This window comes from Thunnus thynnus, chromosome 18, assembly GCF_963924715.1.
Source record: "Thunnus thynnus chromosome 18, fThuThy2.1, whole genome shotgun sequence".
NCBI lineage: Eukaryota > Metazoa > Chordata > Actinopteri > Scombriformes > Scombridae > Thunnus > Thunnus thynnus.
The window spans coordinates 21,790,163-21,805,710 of record NC_089534.1 but is presented as its reverse complement, the minus strand read 5'-3'; the positions used below and the strand labels follow the sequence as shown (position 1 = coordinate 21,805,710).

Below are 15,548 nucleotides of genomic sequence, written 5' to 3'. Positions count from 1 at the left end.
TGGGTCAGCAGGTGCCAGCGGTACATTCATTTCTCAGGTATTTGTCAGCTGGAGGGAAAAGGCAGCGAGGAGAGATTTTCATAATTTAGAATCAGGTGCTTTTTATACTTTTCAAAGAGGCCTGCATTTTAAGTCAAAAGCTGACCTGAAATGTTGTCAGTGTCACACCTTATGCTTATTTTGTTAAATATTCCTTTGTTCCCAAAATATAAAATTTTCCTTTTAATGAATGAAATGATACTTCATGCAGATTATTTTGAATTAAACTGCTTGCTCCACAGTGAAGTCAGATGACTGTATGTATAAAACAGCAGACTGGAGCTAGAAAAAGTTCATTTTTATTGGAACAATTTTCTTAGGAAGACAATCAAAATAATTGTTAACAGTAAAGTCCATAAAAATGGGGACAGCATTCCTGGGTTATTCAATTACCATTTTTTCCTTGTGAACACCACAAACCACGTAAATCCCCGTCACTCCCATTACATTGTGGTGGCAGCCCGAGTCTTAGTGGTAATCCATCATAAAACACTACAAATAAAACTGAAACTTTTTGTAATGTAACTGACTCTTTAAAAGATGTTGCCATCTGACTCAAACAGTCGTCACAAACTGAAAAACCATTTCAAACAGAAATATAAAGCCACAACATTTGTGTAAACACTTTATTCATCAGCTTTTTTTTTTTCTTCAAAGCCCCTTTATACCTACAGCAAATAAAATTATGAAGTTTTGGTACAATGAACGCAAAAAATAAAAAATACAGTGTATACAAATGTAATAGCAGTAATTGCCAGTACGGTTTAAAACATTGCTGAAAAAAGCCAAGACGTCCGTTTCTGGACTCCAGTCTGAAGACTTCTTAGTTTGTCCAACTCGTCAATGTTCAATCCCTTTTTAAAAAATGTACATATAGGAGGAGCTGCACAACTAACATCTTCTCTGTGAAATAACTAAATTTGACAAAAAAAATAAAATAAAAATCAAAAAGCCAAGAGTATGGTGGCAGTCAGCCTTTTACGAAGGCGTCAGAACAAAGCCAAATAAATATTGACGCGGCAGTTAAGAGGCCACTGGTAGAGTCACAGAGAGTCCTCGAACATGTTGGCAGCAGGAAGCCCTCCTAACTCTGGTAGCAACAGCAAACGTGGATGCCACTGACTGAAGCCTGAGGCAGTGAGTCCACATAGAGGCGATATGGCACAGCTAGGAGAAAGTCCAACTAGACCCACAGAGTCCCTGGAGTTGCTTGCAGCAAACGGTTTTCCCCCAGATCAAAACGCAGACACTCAAGAAACATCTGTGGAGGGGAAAAGAGGATACATGGTAAAAAGGAGCATGAACACACATTTTAGAAACTGGTTCATCTCACCATCAAGCCTCTAGAGTAAAGATATGCAGGCATACCCTTTCTACTATATACACTGTGGTTAAGCGTGCTCACGACATCTATACCACCAACCGTATTCATTTCCGTTATTACTGTGATTACCGTCATTTTCAGAGGAAACCATGAACACAGAGCTGCACTCCTGCCTTCATCAGCAGTTTGATTTTGTTTAACCACAAGTGGCCTGTAAGAGCCCAGTATAACTTTTATTATGGTCTGTGTGCATTTACATTTCTCTGCCTTTTAAAAATTTAACTGTTAACACCCAGCAGATAACATTTATTACAAAGTTCTTGCACCCCAGAAATCAATCGGCCAATTTCATTGAGAAAAATTCATGACTTGACTAAAAATATGAATGTGTGCATAAAATCTAAGAGACACTGAGCTGCATTTAGTGATTTACAGTAAACCGTCTTAAACTTTGAACAGTATTTAAATGTAATAGTATTATGCAAAACAAACATTTGAGTGGTTTGTACGTTTCCTGAAAATACTGGTTTTATTACTGACCATAAAAACCGAGTGAAATGATTATTTTCATTATTGATTAATCTGGCGATAACTTTCTTGATTCATTTTTTAGTTGTTTGGTCTATAAAATGTCAGAAAATGGTGAAAAAAATTTCGATCACTGTTTCCCAAAGGCCGAGATGACGTCCTCAAATGTCTTGTTTCTTTCTGGTCAACAGTCCACAACCGAAAGATAATCAGTTTACTATAATAGAGGACGTAAGAAATCAGAAAATATACACATTTGAGAAGCTGGAACCAGAGAATTTGGACATTTTTTTTCTTAAAGAATGACTGCAGACAATTAATTGATTATCAATACAGTTGGCAATTAATTTAATGGTTGGCAACTAATCAATGAATCAACCAATTGTTGCAGCTCTACTCCAGAGTAACATTTTCAGCAAGTGTCCACATTAATATCTGCCTGACACAATATCCACTATTTTCATACTGGTAGAGTATTTTTACTGTTTGTTTTATATTATGTGTTAGCAAAATCACATTTTGTGCATCTCAATCTTCACTGATTTATAAAAAGTAAAGAATTAGGTAAAAGCCGGACCACTTGGATTCACCACAGCAGAGAGGGAAAAATACTGGTTTTATAAGTGACTATAAACACTGAGTGAAATGTTAACCCTAGAATGAGGTTTTTATTCAAACTAAGCATAAGCTGATAGTTGGGCATTGCTGCATGCTGCAGCAAATACTTTGTTGCCACAGTTAAGTCTCCTCTCTTGCATGATGACATTTCTCTTAACAACTACTGTCTTTTAGAAAGTTTAGCCACACTTTTAGCTGTACAGAATATCTACACAATGCATGTGCATAACTGGTAATGTAGACATAACAGCAGTAGGACCAAACTTTTCTTTCAGAAATCAAAAAACATTTCATAACCAATGTCCAGGTTTTTTAAAAACTAATTTAGAAACAGATTCTAAAATCAGAAATTGTTCTCAGAATCAGACCCTATTCCTTCATTTTTGTTTTGCTTTGTTTGTCTGAGTTTTAACAGCAGAAGTTCATAATTCATTATTAACAGAGTGTTGATCAATAATAAGAGAAGTTTATGGAGACCGTTTGACCACATGCTTGACAATAATAAATATACTTACAGCTTGCAGGCTGCTCCCCGAACCGTCGCATCAGTTGATCATGTGTGAACTTGACAAACGCATCGTACTGCTCTGTTGGAAGAATAAACATTTATCGGTACTTAGTATGGATTACTCACTACTTGGGGTAATTATTTTCTATGCATTTAAAAATAAAAGTCATACCTGCGAGCTTTGTTGTCAGTATCTCATCGTACTCCTCACGGATTTTGTCCTCTCGCTCTTTCAGTAGTCTTTCACAGATCATCCCGACCTGTCTGAGGGAAAATAACGGCTGCTCTTTCCTGGTGGGGGATGAGGCACCCGAGGACGTACCTGCCATGAATACAAAGGATATGACTTTGAATACTGAAACAGCACTGCCAGTTGGTCAGTCTCATATCACAAAAGATTTTACATTGATATCTCCCTACTTTAATGTCAGGTATGGATGTATATGGGCAACAAATGTGTATCGTGTGTACGTGCCATCGCCAATCTTCATCTGGGGAACTTTAGTGTGAAAGCAAGGATCACGTCACAGATAAATACTGGAAAACCGGACTCTGCTCTACTTGAGCCCTACACTCTTCATTCCACACAGGAGGGAATCCCCTGCAATCCCAGGAAGTCTTAACACTTCCTTTCCTATAAGTGTGTCAGTCCATTTTTCCCCAGAGTGGAGTTACTATCCTTGATCTGAGGGAGCTGGCTATGGCTCTGGGATTTCCCATGACCCTTAAAAAACATCTTGACTTGCTAAACGTTTATATAAATTTGTGATTTTGATCTTTTTTTAAATCACTTACTACTCAGACTGAAATACATCAACACTTATCATGTTTTAAACTGCATTTGTTTCTTTTGCCTACTTCATTGTTTTTGTGTTTTGATTTATGTCAAGTGGCTGATTTAACCCTAATCCTAACACTTTAAATTCCCTTTGGGATTAATAAAGCACTCTTTCTCACTCTCTCTCTATCTTATCCTAAATAAAACTACATCAAATAATCACTATAAAGTAGTGGTTGGGTGAGCTGATCTGTGAAATAATTGTTATATAAACTACAATTCTGTGGCTCATGGTTGCACACCTTTGTTCTAAATAATGGTAGACAATGTTTACATTACTTTTCACCCTCTCAGCTCAAACGGGAGACTGATATATTAATATCAATATCCTCATTAAGATGTAGCGTTTGTAGCTACCTGGTAAAGCAGAGCCAGTGTGTATGTTCGGCAGGTCAAGAGGACAGCAGCCGTCAGCCTGCTGGAAAGCACTGTCCAGGTGTCGTCGTTTCTGCAGCCGCTTGTACTCCTGTTTGATGTTGTGTAGAATTTGCTCTGAAACAAAGAAAAACATTTCACAATATAACTGACATCTTCACACAAAGATGCTTCACTTGTATGCAGACAAAACTGCTGCACAATTCAGATTTGATCATTTCAAGTGGCCCTTGAGATGACTTCAGATATTCAATGAGACTATGAATCATTTTCCAATTCAGTGAGCATCCAATATAGCAAGCAGCACAACCAGTCTTTAATTAAACACAGCAACACAAGCTTTGAAGGAATGTTTCCTGCCATCATACCAATGTACAGCACTTCCCCAGTCCAGGGTAAACTAATTCTTATTAACAAAGTTTCATGTAGAAAAACTGCTACACATTGAATTAAAGTATACTGAATTTACAAATGGACAATAAGTCACATTTGTTCCTTTACATGTGTTTTCTGTAAGAAAGGATTAACATTAATAACATTCATTCAACCTCACAGATTTTCAGATGAAGATTTGACACAATGGATAATATAACAAGCTTTTAAAATACAACACATTGTTAAAGATGAAACCAGTGGTTTCCAACCTTTTTGGCTTTTGATGTCTTAAAAGCAGTGTGTAGTCGGGGACTGAAAGCAGATTTGTGTATAAGAACTTTGTTTTTTCTTCTTTCCTCTAACATAAATCATCTCACAACCCCTCAGATTTATCTGGTGACCCATTGGAGGGGCCGACCCCTAGGTTGGGAACCACTGGAGTAAACTAGCTAACTGTATATAAAGTAGTTGAAACTAGCTCCACCTCCAGCAGCTACAACAGTAACATGCTGCTCTAATACTGATGCTTCAGTATTTATAATCTAATGATGTCATATATAATAATAATATATCAGTCAGAGGGACCAAACCATTCTGGTATTTATACATATGTACTTGTACTTGAGTAGGATTTTTCATACAGGACCTTTACTTGTAATGAAGTATTTTTACAATGCTGTTTTTGTACTTTTACTCAAGTAAAGGATCTAAGTAGCCTACTTCTTCCACTCTGGATACAACTATTAACACCAGCACTACGCTGCTACCAATCGTAGCCCGGTTTGCACTTGTGTTGGGTTTTAATACAATCAACTAACGTTACAGATTAAAGACATATATATTTATATACAGGCCTAATCTGTGACCTTAAATTCCTACCTGTGGTGAGCCTGGAGGACACCTCCCCGAAAGGTGAGGGCTCCATACGCAGATATTTCTGCGGTGAAGAGACCGGAGACATGACCGGGGCGCACCTCCTTCTTTTCGGGGAAGCCGAGCTCATTAACGGGTCAAAATCCAGAGTCCTTTTCAGAGTAGCTCCACAAGCCATCGCGCTGAAACGTGTCTATAAAGCTAAACTATAAAACATAAAAGTCCGTGTTATCTGGGGGAAGTCGCCGGCCTGGGCCCCGGTCTGCGCTACTACTGCTAGCTAACGTTATCTAGGTTGGGTCGGCGACTCCGGACTGAAGACAAATACGCACTTTTTTCGTCTCTCGTTATCTTCTGCTGGTAAATCGCAAAAAGTTAAAGTTACCAAAGAGATCTTGAGATAAACTGGATAAAATAATTTAGGTTAAATGTGGCGTAAAGTCTGATGATTACAGATTTCGCCGAACTTGTTCCGAGTACCTTTAACGGCTCACTAGCTTACCTTCTATTCTGTTCTATTTTGTCGCTAATGGGCATGCGCGTGAAAGCGGTCTCATGCTGGTACTTGTAGTTTTTTATTCCCCATAACAATCATTAGTTTATTATCTCGAGTACTACATTTCCCGAAAACCCACATTCTGTGCTTTTTTTCAAAATTGTTTTGTTTGTTAAAACCAAGCCTCAAAGCCTCTGAAAAGTTTCTCTTTCTTTTGAAACTTTTTTACGTATTTATACAAAGCAAGGCATGTTTCATACCTAGAAGTAACCCGAGTTTTACAGAGTACACAGGCAAAAGCACAAGAAACAAATCATAAGAATAACAATAAAAGAAAACAAGCAAAAGCACACAATAAAAAAATAAAAGCAAACAAGCAAAAGCACACAGAATAAAAACAATAAAAACATTCACACAAATAAAACTGACAAAAAATAGATCAATTTGTAGGAGCAGGCCAAATCACAAGGACAATGATAAAAGATGCAAGCTGGTTTGTAATCAGTTGTGAACGTATGTAAAATTGTAGATCAGACCACATAAAATACAGTGTATTACACAATTTAATTAAAAGAAGGTAGGTCTTTAGTTTGGATTTGAAAGTAGTCAGCATAGTCTCAAATCTGAGCTACAAGAGATTCAATATTATATTTATACTACACTAACATATTTATGCACAAAATGGGTGTTCACCTCCCATAACTATTATTACATTATAAGTTAAAAAAAAAAAAAAAAAATCCTAGCCATTTTAACTTGATTTTGTTAACATTCCCTAAAATCAATTGGAAAAGGAAGCCAGCTCGTCTGAAATGTAACCAATCCAGTGTTTGGGTATTTAATGTGATTTCTTTGCAGCTATGTTATTTGTAAGTACAGTTTTCAGTGGTCAATTGGGGGCATTTTCTGGTTCAAACAAGACAATAGTGCCTCAGAATAAAGTTATGTCGAAGAAAAAGTGAAATTATAAGTCTGTAAATTGATAGCCAACTCATAAAGAGGGAAATGAGTTTCACTGCTATGATGATAAACAGTTATGTACGTGGGATGGTGGCAGTACTAAGGATTACTGACCAAAACAATTGATTTACAAACAAGTACTTGGACATTTCAAAGCTTATTCATGGCATGGAAAACTCCCTGAGAACCCATCCCTTGCACACACACACACAAAAGTTTGAGACATTTCCTTTCTATCACTACCACTTCCTCAACCACCTCTACACACACACACACATATTTTGAAATGTAGAGAAATGAAAGAGGCTGTGTAAGTCTCTGGTATTGCAACATTTGTTTCTAAAGTCAAATAAGCAAAACATTATTCATATTGATTATATATGATAACATAGTGCTTCATTGGACTGTACTTTTTGTGTCATAATCCTCCAGTGTCACACTGGAAAGCTGTCTTAATGTTTTGGTAATTATAATCAATGTGAATTGTTAAGTTTAATGGTGTCACACTGGAACAATCCTGCATCCTTTTTGCCACTGTTGTAATTACTTAAAGGACAGGTTTAAACAATAGTCAGATGCCCAAATGAACATTGAACATTGGTTTTTCTCGCTATAATCATTCCTCCTGTTCATACTGACCATCAGCCTCTTTCTGTGCAAAAATGTATTTCAAAGTTTATCTGAAGCTAATATGAACCTTCACTTGTCCAAATGAGTCAAATCAAGTAGATATGTTTCAACATTAGTCCCTCTTTTTGTTACTATACTTCCACCTCAGCTCAACTGGGAAGCACTATCTGAGGAAACACAAAGAGGGAATTTGATGCTAAAAAGACTGTAAATGTGGCAGATATCCACTTGATATGACTAACTCTGACTGCTGAAGCCTCATATAAGCTTCAGATAAACTTTTAAATGCATTTTTGCACAAAATGACTGTGTGGAGACACTGTGGATTTTGGCCCCCATCACTTACACTGAAAGCACATTCGAAGCGGATCTTTTAATAGCCAGTATGAACAGGAGGAATGATTACAGCGAGGAAAACCTCTTTCAGTGTTCATATGGACACCTGACTGCTGTTTTAAGATTCATCAGACATGAAAAATCGTGAACTTGTCCTTTACGGTTGTTGTTGTTGTTTTCAACCCAAACTGCAGCCTTCACACATGGTAGAGTAAACCCTCCTCTTGGCTATTTGTAGATTGGAGTATTTGTTAGATAAATGAACAAAATCCTGTTGACATCTGCATGAACAGATGTTTCAATTTTCCTCTCCCTCTAAGCCAAGAGATGAAAAGAACAGAGCAGATGCTGCTGTCATATGATGCTGTGGCACCCGATTCCTTGCAATTTGTCACTTTCCGGGGTTAAAAGAAGTAACCACGTTAATAGTAACAAAGGTAAAATATAGTGTAGAAATTGCTTCTTTTCTCAAAAAGGCTGCACATCACAAATAGGTTAACAGATATTCCACTAGGGGGCACTAAAACATCACTGATGGCCTTCAGGTTGCCAACAGCTCAGGGCTTAGATTCATCTTATCTGTTCCTGTGGAAGCAGTGATTGTTGGGTAAATTGAGAAAAATGTGCTGTTGAGCTGCTGTTTCTCATCATCAAGCAATCAATCAAATAACTGCAGGCAAAATGACAACCAGCTGTGACTTTATTTCAAAAGTTTGAAAACAGCAATACTAAAAACACTTGACTGATCGTGATTTTTTAAGTCATCGATTCCTCAATATGCCACCACTGTACAGAAGCCACTTGACAGTTGACATTTTGATCTTCAATACTCAATAATACAAGAGGCAGCAAAGCATACTGATAAACAGCTGTCTGGATAACTTTACACCAAGTTAAGATGTCTACAGAACAATTGTGCTGTGAGATTTTTAGATTAAAAGTACTACATCACCTATTAGAAAATCACATCTTCTCAGATTCTTTTGTAAGGCCAGATGTCGATTCTCCACACAATGCATACACACAAACTCCCACTCAAGTTACCAGCTAATGAAAAGACCCTCGTCTCTTTGTTTAGATAAGTAAAATTAACAGTAGACATTTTATTTAGAGTTACGCCAAAAGTACTTCACTAGGCCTGTGCATGGGTTTCTTTTATTTTCCGAAATGATGCCCCGCTGCAACAGTAGCACTAAAACAACTCACTGCAATGATCAAAGGCTTGGGGTTGAAAATATATCACCAAGTCACAAGGTATCACATACATACAAGTCTGAATCCAGTAAAATCATACATTTGATGAGAGCAGCTATAGTCAGAAACCATTCAGTTTGTTTTTTGTTTTTTTACAGTAGTGACCAGCACACTGCATCCAAATTCAGCTTTCATGAATGTGTTCAAGCTTTGGCCAAAAGCTTCTTTTGTTGTTGTCTTGTCGGCTGTATAGCTGAATCGATTTAAACACCTTACTTTGCAAGAAAAAACACTGTACAGTTGTTAGGTATACATTTGAACAAAGACACATTACTCTAAAGGTCTAACAGCGAGTAAAGAAATGGACAACAGGGACGATCGTCACTCTGCCACAGAAAATACCGTTTCAGATTCAGGTGGATTTACCATATACTCAAAAGCTGTATATATATATTTACCTCCATCTATGCAGAGATGAAATTGTATTGTTTATTTTTGATGGTGATATTTTTTTTTTTCTTGAGCATGAATCACCTCTCATTTCTCAAAATCTCTTCACACATTTGCCACTCACTGAGTGTTGTCAGAAGGAGTACAAAAATGACATGTTTAATGGCAATTTTGGAAATAAACAATCATTTTTTAAAATCATTTGCTTATAGAAATGTCTATACGCAACATGTACATGAAGCCCGTAGAAAGTCAAGGCGCGAGGATTTGTTATAATTATGGTGCAAGACACATGTTAAAGTCTAAATGACACAGTAAAACATCTCTAATTAAAAATGTCAGTAGCCCCTTATCCCATAAATGAAGATATATTGTTTTCAAAACCTGAATTCACAGTACAAAAATATAATATGCCTTCACTAATTGGATATCATGAAGTCTATGATAAACAGCAGACTTATGATAGTCTTTAATAGTCCTTTCTATGACCTTGCAATACCATTTGGCACTTTGGCACACTATGTGCTCACACACTAACGTAAAATGATGCAACCACTAAAGCGTCTATGTGAGGATGTAAGTCAGTACTTTCAAGAGAGGATTTTTTTTTCTTCTGTAATATTTCAGTTCTGTTTTATTGTGTTGAATGGCATTGTTTTGGGGAAGATGACATTTACACAGTTTCCCCCGTGACGGCCAATTAGACAGCTTCTGCAGAAGTTTCAGTTGAAACGGACATTGTTACTTTGGCTATTTTCACAGTGGTCTTCACACAGCTCTCTGCAGCCCTGTTGGCAGAAATGTTGGCATTTCTGTTCTGGCAGTCTGACTCGAGGCTATTGTCCAACTGTTGGGCACTGCCCCTGCAGGAGTGACAGGAGCTGAGGAAGGCGTGCCGCAGATCCTTGCTCCTCAAGGCGTAGATGATTGGGTTGACAGTGGAGTTGAGCAGGCAGAGCATGCTGCAGAATGCAAACACTGTCTTGATGTCATCATCCATCCTCCAGAAGAGGTCATAGACCATGATGGCAAGCAGTGGGCCCCAGCAGATGACCAGCACCGCCAGGATAAGCACCAGGGTCTTGGCCAGACGGATGTCCATGCGTGCCTGCTCAGGGCGTGTGGTCTGCACTTTAGTCCCATCTGCTGAATATACAACAAGGCTCTTCTGGGAAGTGCGGCTCAGCATGCGCACAGCATGGTGGTGTGCTTTCCACAGGATGTATATGTAGGCGTAGATAATGAAAAGAACCAGCACACTGGTCACCCCGATCCAGAACATTAGGTAGTTCTCATCAATCAGAGGGAAAATGTCTGAGCAAACAGAGTTGAGACGTTTACAGTTCCAGCCCAGCAGAGGTAGCACTGCGATGACGATGGAGATGGTCCACATCATACAAAAGGCAATGACAGCCTTGGTCCGTGTCACGATGCGCCTATAGGCGAGTGGCCGGTGTATGGAGATGTAGCGGTCAATAGCAGTGAGGAAAAGGCTCCCCACAGAAGCTGTGAAAGACGCCGTGACTCCACCCAGCTTGAAGAGAAAAACATTAGGACTGTCCTTCCTGTGGAAAACATGAAAGTCCAGAAAGCTGTACACAAAGATAACACTGCCCAGCAGGTCAGCCACAGCCAGACTGCCTATGAAGTGGTAGGACGGCCGGCAGCGGAGGGTGCGGGACTGCAGGATGACACAGAGCACCACCAAGTTCTCCAGCACCGTGAAGGTACCCAGAGTCAGTGACATCACAGCCACAGCCAGCTGCTGGCTGGGAGTCAGGATCATGAAGCACTCCATGTCCATAAAGTTCTCCCCACATTGTATATTGTTTGTCTCATCTCTGAATGTGCTCCTGTTGCCAAACAAGTCTGTGGCATTGGTGGGGAAGAAAGGGATGCCTTTAAGGATCAGCTCCTCATCTGCAGGTACTTTGTTTGGGAAGGAGTTGCTGCGGAAAGCAGATAAGGGCTTCTGCAGGGCGAAGCTGCCCTTGAAGTCTACATCATTGATGGGGTCGTCATAGTTGGCGTCGTTGGAGCCCAGATACTGTAAACCAGATGTAATAGTCCGGAAGGTGGTGTCCGCCACACCATCCAGCACGGATTTCATGGCTGTGTCTGAGGGTAATACTGCAGTCTAAGACACCTGGACAACCTACAAATTGATGACAAACATTTTAGACATGTTTGAAAAACCTAATGAAGAATCCTATGCATAAAATGAGAATATATTTTCTGGTATGTTTACAGCTACAATATTTGAGTCAACACCTCTGATATAAAAAATACCATTAACATAAATTAACCTTCACATGAATATGTGAGGGTTATTTAGAAGTATTTAGAAATTCACAATTCTTTGATAGTTTTGTACAATTTTAGATTTTGTTTTAAATAATACATTTTATAGAGTTCCTGGATTGGGCATAAAGCACATCTGGTCTCTAAGCAGCGATGCCCTTATAAATACTTTATCATGTACCCTGCACTTCTCAACACACATTTTTCACAATTATTCATTACTGTTTACTTTTCAAGAACAGGACACGTACATATAAACACAAGAAACATGAGCACATGTTTAAAGGTTTAAAACCACACTATAAACGCTAAGCATACAAAATAATGCAATTCATCTATACCTACATAGACTATTGCAATAACGCTAATAATCTTTATCTAAAACGATTAACAGTACATGCATGTTCTAATTTGGGTAGTGTAATTTTTAAACAGTTAATAGAAATATAACTGCTTTTACACAATTTAGCTGTATGCACAATTTGAACAATTAGTTTTAATAAAATATATGGAACCTAAAGGTTTATGCAGAAGTGCAAATGTATACATTTGCTGATGCACTAATACATGCAGAAATCCACACATTAAAAAAAGGGGGGGAAACGCAGCTATACTTTCGTGCTGGCGCTGACCAAACAACACGAAGCATTTTAAGTATTTATACAAGTATGAAAAACATTTTTAAAAACCATTAACTTAACATTTTAAAGAGAAAAAGTGTTTCTTTACCTTACATAATTTTTCCAAGTGCGCAGAATCGCCCTTAATCACCGCGCGTTAATCCAAGTCAGAAGCGCATCATCCAACCAACACTGATCTTACATAAAAGGAGAAACAACCAGTGTGCATGTGTTAGAATGAAATCATCATTGTTTTTATCATAATGAGTTTCTTTGTCAAATTCTACGTGTAACATAAGTTGTTTTTTTTTTTTTTTTTTTAAATGTCTGTAGAAGTGTCTTGTCGCTCTTGGAGTGCGCTCCTGCTTTGTGGATACAGGCTGCTGCTGCTGCTCCAGCGTCTCTCCAGTCTTTCTCTCTGTGTCCTCACACTTATGAAGCGTCGCTCCTACAAGCTCAGTCACGTGTTTCCATATATCTTTATCTGCCCAACCCATGAAGCTATCAAGTGCGGTGCATGAACAAGGGAGACGACTGGGGTGGTGGCTTATAAAAAGAATCTGATTTGAATTCCCAAAGCTCTTCTTATAACAGACGACGTGCAGTATCAACAGCACGAAGCACAAAAACCCAGATTAGGTCAAGTTTAGAATAATCTTCCTCATTCATGAGGTAATTGTGAACACAATTTCTACATTTTGCAGGAACAAAAAGCTGCATTTATCCTATAAAATCTTTACTTTTTAAATGGCACTGAGTAGACTTTCCCTTCGTTTTAACGTATTCAAAGTCAGATAGAGGTGGCAGAGTTAATTGATAGTCAATGCATGTCTATTTGTTGTGTGAATAATTAACCAAAATTGAATATCTCAAAGAACAAAGAGCAGACTTAATTTTTGATGCTGGCAGAGCTCAAGCCAGTAATTCTCATCATTGTCTTTTTTTCTCTTAATAACTGTTTTTACTTCATACTCATCAAGCTGTCCACATTTCCATTTTTACTGATGCGAGCCAACTATTTTAAGTCCTTAAAACTTAGTCAGTGTTTGTATTTGGATGATAGTAGAAAAGAAAAATACATTTTATGGGCAAAATACTTCTTTTACACACTCTAGAAATAAATCTCTGAAAGGGTTGTTCAGTAATGTGACAACACAAGATGATCCATCCTCATTTTATTATGTTTTTACACCTTATCTACCCTGATGTCCCTTCTCCTCAGGATAAACCAGCTAGTTCTCAACAGGTTCAATCAGATTACCCAATGGTCACAATAACAAAGATTCTTGGCCTTAATAACAACAGATTCAATTCACTGACTATAAATGATATTCATTTGGCAATATCCATGCAAATGTTTTAGTGATGTTTTTTTTCCCCTTCACAATGGCAGAATCAGTGGTGCAGGCCATGGAGGCAGGATTTGAGTGGCTGTATTGTTGTAGATAAAATCAGTATAAATGCATTAAAATGGCCACAGCTTGCCTCAGCAGAGAGAACATGGAAACCTTGTGCCACTTCAGGGCTGAAATGAGGCTATATTGCTCGGTCATCATCACAGGTGCAATTATTAATATTGCTCAGCCATGGCAGCCGTCTGCGTCTGAAATGAACAGAATGTTCTACTTCCCAAAATGAAAAGACATTTATGGTCAGGTAATGGTAGAAATGTCTTGTGAACATAGATCTTGAGCAGTTTGAAGCAAATTTTTCTCTGAGTTTATTATTCTTTTTTGGCAAATTAACTGCTGGCAGGTTGTCAGTGCAAGCAGCTGAGTTACTTGTAAATCTTCTGCAACTTTAGGCAAACTGAGAAAGAACACATTATTTACAGTCATGAACTGCTGGACTAGATACAGATAAAAGCTGAGCTCCACACATGATTCAAACCTGAGAACTGCTTCAAATAAAAGCCCTCTTCCTCGACTGTTGATAACTGATTAGCTCTAGCAGAGTAACTGGAAGATAAATGCCTTGTTCTGGGAAACATCAAAGGAATGAGAGGAGAATAACACTGCTTCACTTCCTCTGCTCAGGGTTTCTTGGATCGTACAGGAGTTGGAAGTAATGATCTTCCAAACTCCAGTTTGCCTCTTAAACCCTGGGAAGAAAATGTCACCCTCAGATACCCTTTCACTGTTACAGCGCATCAATCTGTGATGTTTTGGTTCATTCTTGGAGCTATGTTTTGATCATGTCGGTCACGTTGTCATTGTTTGTACCTTCAACGTTGCGTGTCGACTTCTGTTTTTTGCTTCCTACATTTCTGAACACCTACAGAAGGGTCACGGAATGCTTGTTTCATATAATTTATTTCATTGACGTAAAGTCTAGCAAATCAAATAATTGTTTATCATTGTCGCTACATTTTGTTACCATTTATTATGATTAAATATTTCTTTCTGTTCCCTCTGTCTGTGCTTTACAACCTTTTTGTTTCATTTATACTCCCACAGATGAGCCTGTCAGTTCCCCTTCAACACCAGCCATCATGTTCCAAATATGTTCATTTGAATTCATTAAATGGATACTATTAAAACTAGTCATTACATAAAAGTGGATATCGTTGGAATATTTTTTCATACAAGACAAAGTGATCTTGAAATGGTCTATGTTTAGGGTTGGTCTGTTTTTCTTTGTTTCTGTCAAGTTAGCATTTATTACCTCTTAGAGTGGTAGAGGCTGGGTATTTCAACCATTTTTCTAATACTTTTGGCTATCTATCTAGTGTTTTCTGCTTGTTTGCTAACTAGTTTTCACGTACTTTCAATCACAATGTGTGTGTCAGAACTAGGGATGCATCAATCCTGATACAACAGAGTGGTATCAACCCGATACTGACCTTTACACATTCAAGTTTCTTCATCAGTGTCATTATAAAATTCAGTGATTTACTTACCTTCATGACAGGCTTCTAACTCAGTTTTCAGTGCCACATATAGTATCTTTGCCCTAAAAATATACTAAAAATCAGCCTCACACCAATTTGTAATTCCACAAATATGTTGATATACATGTAAATATGTTTATTTATCGTATTAGCTAAGCTACTCCACAATCTTTCCACGTACTCCTGACAACTG

At 38.0% G+C, this 15,548-nt stretch overlaps 2 protein-coding genes across 3 annotated transcripts; both read right to left on the bottom strand.

The window, feature by feature from the left end:
- Positions 1 to 322: 322 nt before the first annotated feature.
- Positions 323 to 6,010, bottom strand: akirin2 (akirin 2). The gene is made up of 5 exons (XM_067573375.1): positions 5,485 to 6,010; positions 4,213 to 4,347; positions 3,190 to 3,339; positions 3,025 to 3,096; positions 323 to 1,300 (listed from the first exon to the last, which is right to left on the bottom strand). Exons 1-5 carry the CDS (start codon positions 5,654 to 5,656, stop codon positions 1,290 to 1,292), a joined length of 540 nt encoding a protein of 179 aa, XP_067429476.1. The 5' UTR covers positions 5,657 to 6,010; the 3' UTR covers positions 323 to 1,289.
- A 2,572-nt stretch (positions 6,011 to 8,582) lies between these two features.
- On the bottom strand, positions 8,583 to 13,075 carry cnr1 (cannabinoid receptor 1). 2 transcript variants are annotated; one of them, XM_067572513.1, is made up of 2 exons: positions 12,580 to 13,075; positions 8,583 to 11,699 (listed from the first exon to the last, which is right to left on the bottom strand). In XM_067572513.1, the coding sequence occupies exon 2, from the start codon at positions 11,652 to 11,654 to the stop codon at positions 10,245 to 10,247; it is 1,410 nt and encodes a 469-aa protein (XP_067428614.1). In that variant the 5' UTR covers positions 11,655 to 11,699; positions 12,580 to 13,075; the 3' UTR covers positions 8,583 to 10,244. The 2 variants fall into 2 exon arrangements, with proteins under 2 accessions (XP_067428614.1, XP_067428613.1); XM_067572512.1 differs by having other exon boundaries at positions 12,575 to 13,073.
- Positions 13,076 to 15,548: the final 2,473 nt, after the last annotated feature.

What these genes read in the sequence shown, in the direction of transcription:
- akirin2 (XM_067573375.1), bottom strand. Translation starts at nt 5,656, where the DNA reads ATGGCTTGTGGAGCTACTCTGAAAAGGACTCTGGATTTTGACCCGTTA. An exon ending in GTCCTCCAGGCTCACCACAG is followed by an intron (nt 4,348 to 5,484) that starts GTAGGAATTTAA and finishes TCTTTGTTTCAG; the next exon opens with AGCAAATTCTACACAACATC. An exon ending in ACTGACAACAAAGCTCGCAG is followed by an intron (nt 3,097 to 3,189) that starts GTATGACTTTTA and finishes TTCTTCCAACAG; the next exon opens with AGCAGTACGATGCGTTTGTC.
- cnr1 (XM_067572513.1), bottom strand. Translation starts at nt 11,654, where the DNA reads ATGAAATCCGTGCTGGATGGTGTGGCGGACACCACCTTCCGGACTATT.